The sequence below is a fragment of the Crassostrea angulata genome, chromosome 4 (genome assembly GCF_025612915.1).
Source record: "Crassostrea angulata isolate pt1a10 chromosome 4, ASM2561291v2, whole genome shotgun sequence".
NCBI lineage: Eukaryota > Metazoa > Mollusca > Bivalvia > Ostreida > Ostreidae > Magallana > Magallana angulata.
In genome coordinates, this window is record NC_069114.1 from 31,657,706 (window position 1) to 31,677,725 (window position 20,020).

The following is a 20,020-nucleotide window of genomic DNA, read 5'->3' on the forward strand; positions in this document are numbered from 1 at the left end:
CGAACATCTGTATACAAAAAAAAAATCTTTAAAAATACAGTAATCTTTAATTGCATTAAACTGAAGCAGAGTTTAATATTATTTTTAATATGAATGTTTTTATAACACTGAAATCATTCAAATATCTTACTTTTGAAAATAAAAACTATTTCATATTGATTTTTCTGAAATACACGCACGTGTATCGTACCATTGTGCTATAAAACAATAGTTATTGTCTAAACTTAACACTTGTTTTTTAAACAATGTTGGACCTTCTTATACATTGAAATTATGCTTATATATTTGTATACATATCATATCAATAATAATGAAAATATCGACTGCAGCAAAAGTATACAATGCAATAGATATGTTGAACAGCTGTTGAAGTTATGTGTAAGTCTCAACTACTTAATTTTGATGTATTTTACCCTCGATTTCTCGAATACTCGGATATCACAAAGTTTTTAAACAGTCCCATCTATAGAGATAAATAAGTATTATGACTGTAATACGTAACATGCCCTCAACGATAGTAAGGAAAATATCTACTTTTCTCTTATTCCTTTCCACTGTTTCATAAGTCAGACACGAGACACTTGGGAACCGGGACTTTTTTTCTTATTGACACCCCCCACCCACATATTTTTGAGGAAGTGAATATTGGAAGTAGATGTATTAATTGATGAATCATATTTTTGAGGAAGTGAATATTGGAAGTAGATGTATTAATTGATGAATAGACCCCCCCCCTTCCCGCGTAGGAAATTAAGAGTTGGAGAAGCTTTTTTAGCTTGTTATACAAGTTTTATTTTTTAGAATATTCATTAAACAAAGAAAAAAAAAAAGATTAGTGTGTGCATACAGCAATGTGTTTAAATATGGTTTGATTTCAGATATTTCGTTGGGGGTTTTTTTGTTAAAAAATTTAAGGAAGAATGAATAATCTCTTTCAAAATATTTAAATATTTGAAATAAAAATTACCTCATAAATTATGTTTTTAATTACTTTTTTTACAGGGGGGTCCTTTGTGACAGTGTTATTAATTTTGATCAAAAGGATATGAGATTATAAGAAAACAAAACGGTCTGTTTCCAACGAGCTAGAGGGCTTCCCTACCCCCCCCCCCCCCCCCCCCCCCCGTCCTGTATGTAGCTATGTGCCCGAGAAAAATGAATATGCTGAAATAATATAAATTTGACGGAGAAATTGACATTTATGTATCATCGTGCACCTGTTATGCTGATATAAAAACAACACTGCACCCCCCCCCCCCTCCAATAATCTGATAATAGCGCGGGAAAATATTGCACGAATTCAACTTGATAGTCAGTTGTAATAGCGGATACAGGATTTTTTCTCGGGAGGGGGGCTGGGTTACCATATGTTCATTCTCACGTAGACAAACAATTCTCTCTCTCTCTCTCTCTCTCTCTCTCTCTCTCTCTCTCTCTCCTCTCTCTCTCTCTCTCTCTCTCTCTCTCTCTCTCTCTCTCTCTCTCTCTCTCTCTCTCTCTCTTTTGACGATTTCGGAGAAAATCGGTTTACCGCACCATTTTTGGTCTTTAGAATGTTTAAATCATAATCGATCGAATGTTTGAAATAATGTAGACGTACCATTTGAAAGAAACAGCAAATTTTACATTGATCATTTTGAAAAAAAAACACTTTTCGTTTCGATTTTGTGTTTCATATTTTATTTGTTTGGATGAAATGGATCGCCTCAAGCCAGATGTGTGGGATGATGATACACGGATGAATGTTTTGTTTTCACCTTTTCGTGAAAAAGATTTGAATCCTTCTTCGTGGAATCAGAAAATGAAGTTTTGGATCCAAATCATTGAGGACGAACACAAACTCACCAACAAATGCATCATTGAAGGAAAATATTTACCACAAATGTTTAAAAGAAAAGGGAAAATACCTACTTGTATAGAAACTGTACTTTCGGAAATGCTAAGGTATAGCTAATTAAAATGTAGAGTGTATAATACAATAATTTTAGCCCATAAGTCTGTGCAATGTTTCTTTTGAACCCCCTGTGGTTATTAATATTTCCATATTTAATATGTAAACGGTTTGACTGTTGGGCTGAGTGCATTTTTTTTATGGGTTGAAATGTAGACAGTAGGATCCGCCTGCCTACTCAAATCACAAATTAAACATTGCGTGTCCAGTATACATTAGAAAGAATAATCTCACAGTGACCAGGCTACGCTCAGGTCACAGTCACAGGTGCTTGTGGACTGGACCGTGCACTACCCCCCCCCCCCCCTTTTTTTATATTTTTTTTTCAAATTTTTTTTTTTAATTTCTTTTATTAATTATCATTAACAACCCCTTATATATGTCTCCAGCCGAAAAATAAAAGAAATATCACGACTTTATATATATAGGAGAAACGAGTGTGATTATAAAATGCTACCAAGTCGTGATATTTCTTTTATTTTTCGGCTGGAGACATATATAAGGGGTTGTTAATGATAATTAATAAAAGAAATTAAAAAAAAAATAGAAAAAAAGGGGGGGGGGGGGTAGTGCACGGTCCAGTCCACAAGCACCTGTGGTCACAGTAAGAATTCGTCCCATGTACTTGCAATATAGCAACTGCAAAGCGGATCAGCTTCGCATCGATTTTAAGTCTGTAAAAAATAATCTGCAGGGGAGAAACACATTTTTATACATAACAAACCTTTTTGAACATGCATATGTAGTTAAGTCCACAAAATATCCATTTAATGAGTCATACTAAGGCATTTTGTTAAAATATACGTTTGAATTTGCCTGTCATTTTGTCGGAAATCACACTCGGAATGTCAGACATTCCGAGTGCGATTTCCGACATTCCATGTCTCAGATTTATCATCAACATGGCGATCATAAACAGCAAATTTTCAAACGTGATGTTAAAAGTGGCAGTGATTTCGTTGCAAAAACAGTTATTGTGGAAATATGGGATTATAAAAGAGCAACATTGTAGGTATTTAAGACCGATCATATGAAAATTTAGGCAAGATACAGCGCGATATAATTTTTTTATTTGCTATGAGGCGAGTGTATGGGACGAATTCTATCGTTAAACCAGTTTGTAGGACATCTGTCATTTTAACGATAGAACATTCTATCTAAGTATACATATGACGTCAAGGGTAAAATTTCAATGAAAAAGATCTTGGAGTCTTCTTATATGAATTGTATCTGCATGACAAACATAATCTTTTTATCAATTGTTCTTCGATAAAATAGAAATTTTTATCATTTTTTGTTCATAAAAAATAATATGTGCTGCAGAACGGACTTGGATAAAGAGTAAGAATATATATGTATTTGATTGCAGTCTCGGAAAGATTCGAAAACTACAAAACTGTGACATTCTTCAACCTCCATCTGGTTCTGGTCGGAAAGGCTGGTTGACCTGGGGATATGACACTCTTGTGAAGTCTCCGATTTCATGGGGTTGGAAAACGCTGACAAAAGAAAGTTCAGAGGAGGATAATCCTAGATACATCCTTGAGAGCTGCTTGAATGTAAACATTTAAATCAAACATATAATATTTGTTTCATTTAAACATTAATTGATTACAATGAATATATTTGAGAAAATATTTATTAAAGACAAATTAATAATTTTATCATGTTTATCTACTTACACAAATCAATTGATTTTTTTGTTATCTTGCTAAATCTCAGTGAAATGTTTTGGAAGAAACAGGTATTTAAGAGAAAAAGAAGTCCCTTAGACAAAAATTCAAAAATATGGAAAAAATGTAAAGGAAAAAATTTCACAGTTTCAATCAATTTATCTCTTTTAAGATTACACCTAGGGACTCTTTGGATGGTTAATGTCTAGTTTTTATATCTTCAAATAATTGATTTTTGTTTTCAATGTAGAAATACACATATATATATATATTATAATATAGTTCATGCTAAAACTTTCATCAAAATATTTAGAATAGAAATAATTAGACACACAGCTTTGTTAATTGATATAACAATTTAAATTATCATGTTATTGGTCTTTGAAATTCAGGATCAGTGCTCCAAAGTATTGGAAAGGCTGCAGTGCCAGATGTATTGTGACATTGTAAACAGCATCATGGAGTACTCGGAAGTGTACAGTCAATGTGGAGACCTCTGTTCCTCAGAACTGGAATTTAAGGTGGTGATACAACAGCTTGTTAAAGAAAGAAAAGCTGTGATTAGCACAGAAGAAGACAGTGTGGTAAGTTTAAGGTAGATAACTTACAATGATCCTCTCTTGGTACAATTGAAATGACCCTTAGTATGTACATTATTAGCCAAATGGAAATGTACCGATACTAACAGAATGTTAATGTTTTAAATTTTGAGTTAAATGTATTTCTGGAATTTTATTTTGTAAGCTAAGTAAGAGTAAAACAAATTGCTCAGGGATTTGTGTACTATATCTGGAATCTATCACAATTAAACCAGAATTTGTACTGAATCACAACATGTAATTTTGCTTTCATCTGAGCCTCTAAATACTTTTTTTTCACAAAGATATGACTAAACAATGTTTTATTAACAATAATCATATTTTTTACTGGTATTTCAAAAGAAAATTGCAATTTTATTACATAAAAATGCAATTCATATTTCTTTAAAAGAGCTCTGCTAGAAATTAGGGTCTTCCGTTTCCAACGGAAGACCCTCTTGTTATTCTACGGTTTCTTTTTCTTTATTCTTATTATTCTTTTTTTTCTTTTTCTGACTTTTTTTGAGCGTTATTTCTCAAAAACTACCCAACCGATTTGCACGAAATTTTCAGGAGTGATAGAACATCATCGTCGCTACATATTAATAAATTTTTGCATGATGACGTCACTTCCGGTTTAAGATATAGACGATTTTGTAAATTTTTAAGGGTCATTTTGTCCACGCATCTCCTCCGAAACTAATCAAGATAGAAGCTTAAAATTTTCAGGGGTTGTAGATGAATGTCTGTAGATGTACCCCCATGCTTCCAATTATGAAAATTGCTCAAGGCCTCGAAGCTCGCCTGAACCTGAAAATTAGCACCAAATTTTTCCAAGAAATTTTCGCACATTTTCTGTAATACCTTTCGATTTGCACATAATTTGTTTAAACATGTAATGCAAAAGTTGTTTCAATTTTCACGAGCTTTCCTTTGATATCAAGAAAAAGGGGCTGACCCCTCAAATAAGGGGCCAAGGGGGCTCTAAAGTCCTCTTACAATAACTCTTTACTGAACAATAATTTGTTATTAATTATAGAAGCAAAAATGTTCATTGTACAGCTGTTTATCTATACAGTATCATACTTAAGTCATATGTTACGTAATTAGGGGTTTCAAGGGGCCAGAAGTTCAAAACTTTGATCATTAATATCTGAAAAAGGAGAAATATTTTTAAAAGCAATGTAGAACAAAAGTTGCTTAAAATGGTGTTCTTGTCAATATGCTACCTTAAATGTTTTTGTTTATGACCCCATTTAGGAGTTAAAGGGTCGGCCCCTAAAACACATTCGTACAGATATCTCAAGAACGGCTAACATTTCATGAACACTTGTTGAACAAAATATGTTTAAATTTGCAAGACCTTAAATTTGATATCAAGAAAAAGGGGCTGGCCTCTCAAATTAGGGGCCAAAAGGGCTCTAATGTCTTTTTACAATAACTCTTTACTGAACAATATTTTGTTATTAATTATAGAAGCAAAAATGTTCATTGTACAGCTGTTCAACTATACAGTACCATACCTAAGTTATATATTACGTAATTAGGGGTTTCAAGGGGCCAGAACTCAAAACTATGATCATTAATATCTGAAAAAGGAGAAATATTTTAAAAAGCAGTGTAGAACATAAGTTGTTCAAAATAATGTTCTGAACAATATTAAACCAAAAATTTTGTTGTTAGTGGCCCCGGTAAGGGGTTAAAGGGTCGGCCCTTAAAACACATTTGTACATATATCTCGAGAACGGTTTACAATTCATGAACACTTGTAGAACAAAATATGTTTATATTAGCGAGACCTTTTATTTGATATCAAGAAAAAGGGGCTGGCTCCACAAATTAGGGGGTACAAGGGCTACTAAGTCTTTTTATGATAACTCTTTTCTGACCAAAATTTGATATTTATTATAAAGCAACAAAGCAGCTTTTATTAAGCTTAATTTAAAACTGAAATCCGTTTTAAAATCAGACGATGCATTACAGAGATATCGGGGTTTAAAAATTTATTTTTCCGGAAATTTTGTTTCCGCGTCCTTGGTTTAAAAAATAGCGTAATGTTCAAAGTAAAATTAACTCGTACCAAAAATAATTGTTAAGTCGTACTTGAACACATTCGGACTTTTTTTGTTAAGTCGTTCTTGAAATCGGAAATATTTTTGTTAAGTCGTACTTAAAATCATTCGTATTATGTTAAGTCGTACCAGGAATAATTCGATTTTCTCATCTTTTTATTTTAGTTACTCTTGTTATTGGTTCAAGAGCTCTGCTTTTAACAGGAACTTCCAGCTTTACTTCCGACATTAACGGAAGACCCACTCGTTGCTTTGCAACGAGCTTTGCTCTAGTTATAATTATTTTTTAAAGATTCTTCATGTTTTAATTTCTTACCAAACCGTTTTTTTTTTATTGATGTTTTTATTGATTGACATTCTGGTAATAAGTATAAAATTTGTATTAATTATTATGTATTTAGATATTATTTTAGCTGGTACTGTATTTTGTAACTTGGATTTTTGCAAATGTATTTTGATTTTCTGATCTTTTAGTTACTATAACAATATTTTTTAATAATGCCTTCTATATTTTCAAAACAGATTATCAAATTCTGCTCACAAAATGATGATAAAGTAAAGAATATCACAGGAGAGGACTTGAAAATTTTCAGGTATAAGCTAAGACTAAGTATGTTAATAATTAACATTTATCCTAGCTGTAATTAATCATTGAGGTGTTTTGAGAAAAATAGGAAGGTGAGGTTCTTCAAATATTCAAATCTTAACTCAGGTATTTACCATGTGTGCAAATCAGTAGTTAGTGGTCCGAGACTTGTCGTAATACATTACTACCTTTTTTTAAAGTCAGAGGCCCAATATATGTGATATTACTAGGTTGTGTTTTAAATTTATGGTTATTTATCAAGATAACTTTTTTTTAAATTATTTTCAGAATTAAAAAGACTTCAAGTGCACTAATGAGTAAAATGGAAACACTGTCATTTGTTGGAGAAAGGTAACACAGTATATATTAAAAAAGTCTGTGAATAGTGTTAGTAAGATACATACAGGTATATTTTTTAATACCAGTACACTGTAATATTTTATTTGTAAATGTACTATATGAACCATTACATTTTTATGATAAAAGTAAAATCAAAATTAATATACATGCATTATTAAAAAATTCACTTTTAATTTGAATGATTTTTTAAGGAGGAATTGGAGTTATTTAAAAACTTTTCCCAATGTGTACCTTATAAACACTGATATAAGATACTACAGATAAAATGAGAAGTCTTATTATTTTAGTAATGGATCAACTCATATATACCGGTAGTAAACTCTTTCTATGAAACATATTACCCTGGGTTTTTTTTCTGATGTTTAGATTGAAAAAAGAAGCCATTCAATACAGAAACAAAAGCATGAAGCAACATGTAAGTTGTCCAATGCCAGACCAACTTGATTTTTCATCACAGCTTATGTATTACAAATGTACAATACAGCAGGCATGTTTCATCTGCTAATTTTATTTTCAACAGTCTTTGAGAACATTCAAGCAGTACAAGAGAGTCCAGGACAGGATTTCAAAGTTGTCGAATTCCATTGATCTCCTTGATGATATCTTACACAGAATAGGCCATGCTGCATCTGAAGAAATGGTAAAGTAACCCAGAAAAAATATCACACTAGATCCGTGATACATTGTCAATCGTTAAAGGTTATGAACAGAGCCATGAGAAAGCCATTTTGCAGAAGAAAAAAATATTTGAAAATGGTCTTCTGATGATTTTTTTTAATTCAATTTCTGTTTTGTTTGAAGGTTGTTAAGGCAATTGAAAGTGGGGCCCAGGCACTGAAAGGCATCAACGAGAAAAATGACTTGGACAAAGTTAGTGATGTCATGGATGACCTCAATCAGGTATATACACAGTAACCATGGTAATACATGTAGTGGACAATATTGTAGCAAAAACAGTGTTCTCTCCCATGGCATGCTTTAATTTCATACAGAGTAATTGTATATGATGTTTGATTTTGACAGAAGTTTAACTTATCAAATGTATCAATTATCTGATACATGTATTTTTAATGAGTACATGTACAGTATCTAATTCATTTTTAGGTACCGTATTAATATGAAAAAAATTCTGGTCAGCACTTATGATGCTTGAGAAATTTATATGATTGACTTGTGTAATACTTTCGAAGACTGTCCAAATTAACCAATAGTTTTATACCGGTATTAATCACACTACATAACTATGAAATGTAAATAAACAGACCTTTGAAAACTATTAATTTAATACATTAATTCATACAAAATGCAATGTTATAGTTGCTGAAAGTAAAATTAAGAAGCCTTAGGATACAATTTGAAAATTAAGGTTTTGTTGTTTTTGTTGTTGTTTTTTTCCTTTCAAAACAGCAATTTTATCTAAACCTACTAAATATATAAGCTGGTTACGTAAAAGAATTACTGTTTCAATGGCCAAAGAATTAGCAATGGTCATCGTTAAAGACTGTATTTTTTGAAGTAGTTAATATGCATGATCAGTTGTTATTTTCCCACCCTGTAAATTTCAAGGGCCATTTATGGTACAATTTATCATTTTTATCTTAAAATTGGTTTTAAAATCGTACTGGCTAATTACGAATGGTCTTTTTTATAGGCAATGCAAGATCAAGAGGAAATTCAGTCTGAAATAAGCAGAATTGACCATGAGGAAGAGGAGTCACTGGAAGCTAGTCTTGAGAGTCTCTTACTGGAAGATGGTAAATCAGCAGTGGGTGATCAGCAAGTGGATGGAAGAAAACAAGCCTCCAGTGAGGATGAACTCTCAGACCTCCTTGCTGGTGAGTTGTTACATGTATAGTAAATCTTATTTGTGGAGGGGGGAAGGAGGCGTCCAACCCCCCTCCCCCTCCACCCCCAAACCTCCTTGGAAAATTCACACTTATTAAATTCACAATGCAAAATTTTAAAGAAAGGCCTTAGACACCCCACACCCCTGGCAAACAAAATTGAAGCTCAGACCCTCCTTGGAAAAAAAATTTCTGGATCCGATCATGCAGTTAATTACAGTAAAACATGGTTATAGCGAACACGCTTATAAAGAATTGATGCTTACAGCGAAGTGATTTTCATTCCCAGTGACTATATTACATGTTGTAAACTTGACGGATATAACGAATTACGCTTTTAACGAAGCAAAATGGCCCATCCCTGACGCTTCGTTATAACAGTGTTTTACTGTATTTGTATTCATGTGAAACAAAAATAAAATCAAACTTTATAGTTTTCTTTGGGTCCCAACTCAGATTTCAAAGTATCTCAATTACTGTCATTTTATTCATTGTTTCATCTCAAAATTTTAAGTGTAAAAAATTGATTGTATGTACTAATTATTATAAATAACACCGATATTATTAACTATAGTCATTGAATTGTACTTGGATAAATGATACATTTTTTTAAAAACATTCCTGGTGCCTTATGTTTTTAGTAAAATTATTTCTTTTCTGTGGATCCTTTAATCATATCCAAAATATTTATTCATGTACATGTTATTACTGCCAACCCCCATTTATATGCAAATACCATATTTGCAAATCCCTTTTAGTATTTCTATGAACATAAAGTTTCAGTCTGATTAAAATCCTCCCCCTTCTCCTTACACTCATCACAAAGGGGATGATTTTAATCAGAATGATATAGTTTGTGACCATTTTTACCAATTTTTCAAGATTGAGATTAACCTTATGTATCTGAATGCATGTATAGTGGGTTTTTTTTGTTTAAACTGTGAAATCAAAAGGCACTGACAAATATTGTAGATATATTTTTCATTTATATGTACATTTTCAGGTCTTAAGCTACCAGACGTTCCCACTTTCTCACCAGGAAAGTCCAAGGAATTCAGTGAAATGGAATCACAGAGTGAGATATTTGTTCCTGATCTTTCTCCATCTGACAAACTTAAAAGAAGCAAAGAAGCTGTATAATGGCGATGGAGTGATTTCAAATCCCATGTCTTTCATTGAACATCATTTTACAATTCATAGTTTTATCATACTGTATTTGAGCGGACAATGCATTAGCAGTTATTTTTATCATATGAAATACATCATATATCATAAATTATGTGTACATTGACTTAATAAAAGTATATTGATTAATGAATAAATCTGTTGTTATTCCAAAAATAAATCAAACTGGTCCTATCTTATTTCTTTTATTTCTGAAATCACAGTAGCATCAATCTACGTGGCTGGCTGGTTGTTGAGTAGTGAATTTACGATATATTTTTTTAAAAACACGTGAATCTAACTTTTTGTAAGGTTATCTATGCGAGCAGACCTGATCAGGCTTTCCATAAGTATTGTTACTTGTATGAAGCCTTTTCCATATACGGGGTGGAAAAAAAAGCAATGTCAGATGCAAAACCCGAGTGAACATACCAAAAAAATAAACACCTAGTTTAATTCCGATATGAAAATTTAAATGCAAAATACCGGGTAATAATTACACGTACCTTTAAAGTTTAAAGGTAACATTACATAGAGAGTGAGGTAAAGCCTCAGTTTCAAGTGGTAGTACGTGCTTCTACGGGTGGTCTATGGGCAGATTTTATTGAAAATCTTGCGAGACACGCAAGTGCGTCCTACGATTTTGGAAGGACGTATGCTTCCTGTATGCACTAACGGTTGCTGTTGGACAAGCACACCAATCACCACGGTTTCCAGAAGAAACGTCCAATTAAAAGTAAAGAATCACATTAAAATTCTTTGATATAACAATTTTATTTGTATTCAAAACAGTGACATCTTTAACATTTCATAAAAATTTATATTCATTCAAGTCGAAAATATTGTTTTCTGGTACCTTGAATTATGTCTTTATGAGATTAATTTTTAAAGTAATTGCCAAAAGGGAAGATGATAAATGTTTTCCAAAGGGAGAAAATACTCATCACCATAAGAGTCTGTTTTCAAACGAAAATTATCGTTTTATTAATAAAAACTTTGAGCAAAGTTTTTTTTTCCTTTTGAGGGATGAGTTGGAGTATCGTATAAGTGCTTGGAGCATCTGAGTCTTCTTTAATATCTTTTTACTACCTCATCTCTTCCTGTTTGTAAAAAAGACTATGCAGTTTTGTTGGGGTTTTTTTTTTGGGGGGGGGGTGTTGTTTTTATTTCATTTGTTTTGTTTTTGCCTTTGTAATTTTTTTTCGTGCGTGTGTGTTTTGTTTTTGTTTGTTTGTTTGTGTGTTTGTTTGTTTGTTGTTTTTTTTTTTTGGGGGGGGGGGGAGGGGGGTCCTAGAATCTTTTCCTTTTTGCTGGCATTTTGATAAATTGCAAAAATCCTAGAGGGGGGGGGGGAGTACTGCACACACACACAGCTAAACGATGTGGTTCGTGTTTACTAAATTGTGCAGCCCCCCCCCCCCCCCCCTTTTAAAGAATTAAATTGTAATTATTAGTAAAACTTCAGCAGCCACCCCCCCCTTAAAATCATTCCAAATTAAAGTGAATGTGGTAATACAAGCAGTTTGATATGGAACTACATGTCTATACTATTGCTCATTGCAATAATGGTCCTCATTTGAATCTAGAAGTTTCGGAGACAAAATAACACCAACAGCAGTGCTTGTATTCAAAGTACATATTGTACTTCATACTGAGCTTTTTCCTCTTATTCTTGGTCCAATATAAATCGAGGAATTACTTATGACTGCAACTTTGAAACTCAGTATACTATTTATACTATAGTACGCAAAATGAAACGATAGGCTTGGTTTTGGTTTATTCGTTTAGTTTTTGTTTGATTTATTTTCTTAAATATCTCAAATGCCGAGGGGGAATTACGTAACATTTTATTTTTTCCTTGACTGTTCGTTTCCTCAATATATATCCGTCTTTTTTAAATTAACGGCCATTAAAATAGACAAACAAGTTGACTGGGTTTAATATGCATGTTATGCAGATGAATAGTCGGTAAAACACATACGTAGATACTAGTTCCATCACAAAAAAAGTTGAAGAAGAAATAGATTACAAGTAAGGATACAAAACGGAAGGAAAGCATATGGAACGCCATAGCTGCCTTATGTGGCTGTTTCATAAGAAAATGGTACGTGCTTTATTATATTATGCTGTGGTTATTTCAGGTGAAGATGGTGCTTTATTATATGAAGATGGTGCTTTTTTTATATATAATATTAAATATACAGAGTGCACGTAGATCTTTTTCTGGCAACCATGCATGTGAAATATATACGACCTAGAAGGAAGAAAGAATATATCATCATCTGTCATAGCTCACAGGTCTTTCTAATATGATACACATTTAAAAAATTAAAAACTTTAACCATTTTAAAATAAATTATTCATTACAATGTAATTATAAAGATGCTAGCTCTAAGCAGTGTTATTGCACAATTCGATTCGCCCTAAGGCACACATGTACATAGCATATACAGAGTGTATATAACTTATGCTAATTATTTAAAATAGTTCATTTCTTCGATTCTTCTTTTTTTTAAATTTATTTTTTGATCGGACATTTGTATTGGTTATAATCAAAGAAGGTAGTTTATATATAAGAAATCAGATATATGTAAAATAAGAAGATTAGTAAAGAGCCCTTTTCTTTCGGCCTTTTAGAATTTTGCATCTAGAATTGAAGGGTATATTCTTTTCCTTTAAAAGAAAACATTTCTGTGAAAAAAGGCAAAAGTTGAACCAATTCCCTGTAAAAAAAATTTCTTCAAGATTCCCGTTTTCTACACCCACATATACGTGTATCATTATTGTTTTTTCTTCACAAATATCATTGCATGCATTTTTTGCCCCCTCCCCAGTCAAAAAGATAAGAAAGTCATTTAGTGATTAAAATCAAAACCGTCTGACCTTTGACTTTCAGTTGGACGTAGCTGTCCATTTCTTGCGTCAAAACAAGTTAAAAATGACGCAGTTTCAAGCGAAATGTGCACCGATTGCGTATCTTAGCTCAAATGCCAGACAAATCTTGCTAATTTCAAAGAGCCGTGGCTGAGTGGGCAGCAATGAAATAGACAAGCCTATGTCATAGTTATGTTTGACACAACTACCCAAAGTCCACGTTCTTTTTAAAATGGTTCTATTTCAAGGAGACGTTTGACACATTTTTTTTTAAATCGTCGGATAAAACTTAATTACAAATATGTTTTTCTAGATATTTCCTTTTTTTAAACTACACTAATTCTATGGTCTTTTTGGGGATACAAATACAATAAATGTACATGCAATGGTTCCTACTCATATAAATGAAACATTTTACGATAAAAACCAATAATAAAAAAGCAAGTTTGTCTTTTATTTCAATTTTAAAAAATAAGATAAGGAAAAAATCGGACAAAGTATATACAAAAATGAACAAAAAAATATGGTTCAACATATTAAGCATTTGGTGTTAATTCCCGCGCTTGCGCGGATTATCATCTATTGTTATACTTTCATGTTAAAAACTGAAATCTTATTGGTTTGGACGCAGTTGATAATATATAAATAGTGCCTGTTTGGGAGGGTAACAGTTAAAATTGACACCCCGAGAAAACCATTGTCAACCGACGCGAAGCGGAGGTTGACAATGGTTTTCGAGGGGTGTCAATTTCAACTGTTATCCTACCAAACAGGCACTATTTATTTTGTTATACTGAATGTCTTAATTTTTAGGAAAATTTTACTGTTTTTATACAGGAATAACGTGAATTCTACAGCGAACCGTACGCGCATAATTTTCGCACATGTAACATTTTTTAATGTTACCCATTGCTAAGTGCGTTGCTAACGCTGAGGGTAATAGAAAATATTATTAACTGCGTCTTAACCAATCAGATTTCAGTATTTAACATGAAAGTATAACAACATTAAATAACGAATGTAAGAATTTTATACAAAATGGAGTCGCTTCCCAATAAATTAAGTATCAGCCAGGGAGCATTGTATGTCGCTTCTGTTGTATATTTTAGGGTACATCATTGACTTTAATGAAGTCTAGCTCACATCTCAACAGATAGTAAAACGCGTTGTATTTAAAACAAGTTTTATTAAAAGGGGGTTTTCATGGACGCATCTTCGCTAGCCAAGGATGACGATCCACGGTGTTTCACTATTCACCGTGGATCGTCACCCTTGGCTAGCGAAGATGGGTATGGTAATGAAATTGCATTAGATAAAACTGCGTTGACACCTGTTATTCATTCATTTTACACATATACACTGTTCACATGACCTCATATATAAATTACAGTACAATTAAATCATGGGCACGTGAAAGTCCACTAATTTATATATATCACTGTGAAATATACTTGTATCTCTTTGTTCTTTTTTTTCAATTTTGACTGCGTTAAGCTATTTACAATGTCCCCAGTTTGACAGCTGCACCAGGGAAACAAAATCCACAGTTGTCAAGTATACAGAGCAGTCAGCTAGAACACACGTTAAAGTGAATGCATTAAAACGCTTGGGGAAGCATTTCTAGTTGTGCGAATAAGCGCAGAGGGAGTGCAATGAAATTACACTTGAACAGAACAAGGTGACACACGTGTTCATTTTGAAAGCATGTGATGTCAATGATGGAATAATCTCAATTTGTGTCTTGGAGTTAATATTGGAGCGACTGTATATTGGATCAGTGTCATAAAGAATATTGAAGTATGTATTGAGATAATATATTCTAGTTTATTTAACATATGCATTGTACATAATCAAATTAAAAAGGGAAGAACATACTATCATATGCGGAAATTTTCTCTGGTGAAAATTTAATGAATTCTTAGTTCAAATGTGTGTGTGCATGCGCCACGTGCGCACTTGTATACATGAATAATGTGAGCCATACCAAAGGTGAAAGACTCTTCCAAGATAAACCATGGAAACACAAGCATTAGTTTCCCGCTCAATTTCTATAGTTATGGGTAAATATAAGATAAGATAAAAAGAAATGTATTCTGGACCAAGCAAATATTTGGTGCAAAAACTAGAGAGAGAGAAAAACTACAGAATACCTTAAACCACACGTGCGCATACATATTTGATTATCTTCTGTCTCTAACTTTTACATGTGTATAAATTAATTAATTCATAGCCCCAGTATGTTAGCGAATTTAGACTTTAGACCCGACATTTGTAAGTCAGCAACAGGTAGGATCGAGTGGCACGGCCGTAAACACGATTACAACAGTTTTACAACAACAACAAAGATGGCTGAAATATTTGAAGTTAGGATTTGCAGAATTACAGAATATTTCATGTTGATGAACATTTTAAAGTATGTTTCGAATTATGATCCAAAACCAGTGAAACAATAAATTGAAGCAGTTAATTTGTAAAAACAAGACGGTATCTGTAGATGCAATGAGAGTACCGGTACGTACATGTATCAAACACATGCATGTAAAATGATGTTGACAGACAGAATAGCTACAGTTGATGTCATCTATCTTACATCGCCTGGGGGAAACATGGAAATGTGATAGTGTTCTTGTTTCCCTCTCTCCTTCAAGTTGGGACGTATCGAAAATCAAATAAATTTTTTTGTTATTTTCCTCCTCTTTGCGGAAATTTTCTGTGAGTTTATAAAATTTATAAACATTCTTTGTGTTAGGAATGCCAGATTAAGTCACTAAGATCCTTATTTCTTCCATCAAAAAAAAAATATGTCAAACGTAATTTTGTGTCAGTCTTTCAAAATGAAAAATTTATGCCAAAAATTTATAAACTTAAATTAGACTTTAAAAAAAATAATAAACAACTTAATGATAACTAAGATGTCGCAATGGCATTGAAGGAGAATTTGACCCCATGTGCCTTTTGTTGTAACTACCCCCCCCCCCCCTTCCTCGACAGCTACTTATTGATTGAGCTTGTAATCGGATTGCACCTTGAACAGTGCACACAGACATTATTATGATAGCACATACGCTTCAGTGATGAGAGGGATACTACCAACGCTTTAAGGTACCGTCAAATGCTATGTAATGCTTATCCGTTGTGGGGTTATTTTTTGAAGGCGGGGGTAGGGGTTCATATTTTTAACGGTGTTTTGGGGATAACGTTGTGGGAAGCGTGGTTTAAGTAATGGGGTTCACCGTTGGGAGGGCGAATGCGCTCGTTTGAGAGGAATTTACGCGTAATTAGCTAGTTAAGTGTGATATAACAACGTCTTCCTCTAGAGTAATTTAGATCTCAGTTCTAATTACATTTAGTGCATATGTGTGGCCATCATTATCAGGCACCAGTGTGTGCCTAGAATCGATTGTAATGTTTTTGACGTGCTTTGTATTTCAGCAATGCTATGGGGGCAGCGTGGTTAAGATGCTTTAGCCGCGGATGGAGAAGGTTTCGATGTCTCTCGCTCGTCTTGCTGCTTGTGTTGAGTGTTTACATGTACCTCTGGCTGACGGTGAAACGGCGATCTCAAAACCAGGATTATGGCGGAACCGATTCCATGTATGCCAACGAGGTGATTAACAGTCTGCTTAGGAACCAAACCTTCAGTCGCGATCAAGTCTGTAACCACCCTTACTTAGACCCCTTTGAACCATCGATAATGAAATTTTATCGTGACGTTGGTTCGTTGCGATGTAGTGAGGATGGTAACTGGATTAAAGTTAACAACGGTACTTTCTGGATAGATAAAGAAGCCAGGCTGAGACACGGAAAGATTTCCTGTCAATATGCCCCAATTTATCGGAAAGACGAAGATCACTTTCGAGTCGGTGATAAAAAATCGTTCGATAATAAGGTTATCTCAGCCCCGGCAGATGTGATACAAGTTTCTTGTCAATCGGGTTTGTTTGGGGCCAAATACTCAAATGTACACACGACGGTAGCTTACAACCGAGAGGTACACGAGAGAGTGAATAAAGCTTCGTACGACCAACTTTACATGCCTTTAAACGTCTTGATGTTTGGGTTTGACTCCGTGTCAAGAAACACTTGGTTAAGAACTTTGCCCAAAACACATAAATATTTCACCGAACATCTCAAAGGCATTGTTTTAAAAGGGTACAATATTGTTGGGGACGGGACCCCGCAGGCGTTGCTTCCCATTCTTACGGGACAAACGGAAATTGAACTACCGGAAGCTAGACGCGGGAAACCCGATGCTAAAGTGGTAGATGGTCATCCATGGATTTGGAACGATTTTAAAAAGTCCGGATATATGACGCAATGGGGTGAAGACATGTGCTGGATCGGGACCTTCAATTTAAGAATGCTGGGTTTTGACAAACAACCGGTGGATCATTTTTGGCGGCCATATTGTCAGGCGTCAGAAGGGCTACACAAGTATAATAAACCTTTCTGTCTCGGTTCAGAGCGAAGACACAAGGTCATGATGGAATGGGTAAAGGACGGGTTTCAAATGTACCAGAACCGCCTTAAATTTATATTTGCATTTCATTCGGAATATAGTCACGAAGATTCCAGCACATTAAGCTGGGCTGATGATGACTTGTTGGGAATGTTGAAATATTTAGAAGAAAATAATTACTTAAACAATACTATGTTGATACTAATGAGTGACCATGGTGCACGATTTCATGCTGTAAGAGAAAGCATGCAAGGGAAATATGAAGAGAGGATGCCATACTTTTCTTTCCGTTTTCCAACATGGTTTCAAAAGAAATATCCTTCTGAATTTAAAGCTTTCAAAAATAATGCAAATCGTTTAACTACCCCTTTTGATATTCACGAAACATTCCGAGATATGATGAAATTCGAAAATAAACCTTCTGAGAATGAAAAACTCTCTAGAGGAATGAGTTTGTTCAAACCTATTCCCAAGCATCGTTCTTGTACTGACGCAGATATTTCTCCTCATTGGTGTGCATGCTTGGGATGGAACGTCGTTTCCGCTACTGATCCCATCACTAAAAAAGCAGCAGCTTCCATTGTTGACTTTATGAACAGTTTGACAGAAAAATTCAGATCTAAATGCCATTCCCTCTCTTTAAAATCAATCAAAAGTGCCATGGTTATGCAGTCAAATCCATATATAGCTCGTTTCCTTGGCAGCGCTGACGTCGATGGTCGGGTGCCTAAAGAGTCCAAAGGCGCAGTTGACAAGAGCGCTCTGTATCAAATCACGCTACAAACGACGCCTGGTGACGGTGTCTTTGAAACCACTGTAAAACACTTCGCCTCTGTCGACAAATTTGTTATAAGTGAACGAGAGATTAGTAGAATAAACAGATACGGAAATGCTGCTAACTGTGTGTACAATGATGCACCCCATCTTCGACAGTATTGTTATTGTAAATGACCATTGTTCAATGGATAGGATAACATTTTAATATTTTCAGTATTTTGGGTTTTTTCTTCCATGTTTACAAAATGAAGATTTTTTTTAAATCTTTAGATAAAGTTAGTTATTGTTTCTTTCAATATTTACAAATTGGTTAACTTTTTTTCAAATATATTGTAGACCTATGATTTTTTTTATTTCATATTTATATTTCAGAACAAGTTTTGTATATAAAAGAGAATTTACAAAATGTTTATACAGCAAGCTTTTTTCAGTTGAATTTTTTAATAGATCTCAAAATAAAGTATTGTGTGTTGTATGTAGTGGAATCAGTTATAGTGTTTCAGTCGCCCGCATAATAACGGTCATGCGCGGATCCAGAAAATTTTTCCAGGGGGGGTCCGAAGGATAATTGTGTTTGCCAGGGGGGGTCCGAGGCATATTTTCGCGATAATTTTACTATGTAAATTTAATAAATTTTCATTTTCCCCTCTAGATCCGCGCATGACGGTAATCTCTGGTGCGTTTGTGTATATGTGTATTGGATTGTTTTGCTACAAGTTAAACATGCTTCTCTTTAATCCCTATGGAACGAGTAGAGTAATAAAAATACTTTTGCATTTTCAAAAACAGTTGTGAATATATTAACGCTGACCTAATGCAGTGCTTACAAAAATTAAAGTAAGTTAAATTGCCAAATATATTATTAAAAATCTTTAAGACCATCAACGAAGAGTTTCTGATAAAATTGGCTAAAAAGTATATAGTATATTTGTGTAGGGGGTGAGTATTACAAATGCCCTTGATAGCAGAAGAAACATGGATTTTCATATTAAGGTGTCATTTACATAACTAGCATGCATGTAGTTGGTGCAACGATTAATTTAATAACCTGCCCTCAGTGTCATAAGGACGCTTGATGGTTGACAAATTAACTATCATTTACCTTTTAAGATATTATTTGTTAAGCATTAAACTATATTTAGGAAAGAAACAAATTCCTGTATTTTATGTTTAAAATTTAGTATTTTCCTATGTCTTTATACAAAGCTCTTCTTCTGAGAAGACCAATACAGTCTAAAAATGGCCAGTACCACCGAGCCATCTTAAGTGATGTAGGAACAAAAACACAGATTGTCAAATGTACCGATAAAGGACATTTATTTTTGTTGTAATTTGCCTATCTATTACAGTGTATACAGTTTTTTCACGTTTCTAGCATTTCTAAAATAAGATTAAAAGATAATTTTAATGGTAAGTTTTAAAAAGAGCACTGTTTTTAGTCTGGCTTTAAAACGAGTTTCTTTTTTGTTTGATTAATATTTTTTTCAATACCTCAGTGAACATGCGTGCTTGCATTTTAAGTGGTTTTATATTTATTTTTTTATTTACTTTCGTAAACTTTAAATTATCGTAATAAAATTTTCATTGATATTATGCCATATACATGTGTTCATTTCGTGTTTATTTTAGATAAAAGAATCAAAGAATTGTTTTTCCCTTTCTTTATTGAGTTTCCACAGACT

The 20,020-nt window shown here is 33.5% G+C and overlaps 2 protein-coding genes across 4 annotated transcripts; both read left to right on the forward strand.

Moving 5' to 3' along the window:
• The first annotated feature begins 1,593 nt into the window (after positions 1–1,593).
• LOC128182553 (charged multivesicular body protein 7-like) lies at positions 1,594–10,415 on the forward strand. Its single transcript, XM_052851269.1, has 10 exons — positions 1,594–1,944; positions 3,321–3,510; positions 4,017–4,208; positions 6,797–6,867; positions 7,149–7,211; positions 7,587–7,635; positions 7,741–7,860; positions 8,022–8,120; positions 8,872–9,055; positions 10,068–10,415. Exons 1-10 carry the CDS (start codon positions 1,697–1,699, stop codon positions 10,202–10,204), a joined length of 1,353 nt encoding a protein of 450 aa, XP_052707229.1. The 5' UTR covers positions 1,594–1,696; the 3' UTR covers positions 10,205–10,415.
• Positions 10,416–12,155: 1,740 nt separating this feature from the next.
• LOC128181671 (uncharacterized) lies at positions 12,156–18,965 on the forward strand. 3 transcript variants are annotated; one of them, XM_052850152.1, is made up of 2 exons: positions 12,156–12,332; positions 16,535–18,965. In XM_052850152.1, the coding sequence occupies exon 2, from the start codon at positions 16,542–16,544 to the stop codon at positions 18,510–18,512; it is 1,971 nt and encodes a 656-aa protein (XP_052706112.1). In that variant the 5' UTR covers positions 12,156–12,332; positions 16,535–16,541; the 3' UTR covers positions 18,513–18,965. The 3 variants fall into 3 exon arrangements, with proteins under 3 accessions (XP_052706112.1, XP_052706110.1, XP_052706113.1); XM_052850150.1 differs by lacking the exon at positions 12,156–12,332 and adding an exon at positions 14,635–14,899; XM_052850153.1 differs by lacking the exon at positions 12,156–12,332 and adding an exon at positions 16,091–16,204.
• The last annotated feature ends 1,055 nt before the right edge of the window (positions 18,966–20,020 follow it).

Bases quoted from the DNA above. Each gene is read 5' to 3' on its own strand.
- LOC128181671 (XM_052850152.1), top strand. From the start codon at position 16,542: ATGGGGGCAGCGTGGTTAAGATGCTTTAGCCGCGGATGGAGAAGGTTT.
- LOC128182553 (XM_052851269.1), top strand. From the start codon at position 1,697: ATGGATCGCCTCAAGCCAGATGTGTGGGATGATGATACACGGATGAAT. The intron at 6,868-7,148 runs GTATAAGCTAAG...AATTATTTTCAG, and splicing joins GAGGACTTGAAAATTTTCAG to AATTAAAAAGACTTCAAGTG. The intron at 9,056-10,067 runs GTGAGTTGTTAC...GTACATTTTCAG, and splicing joins ACTCTCAGACCTCCTTGCTG to GTCTTAAGCTACCAGACGTT.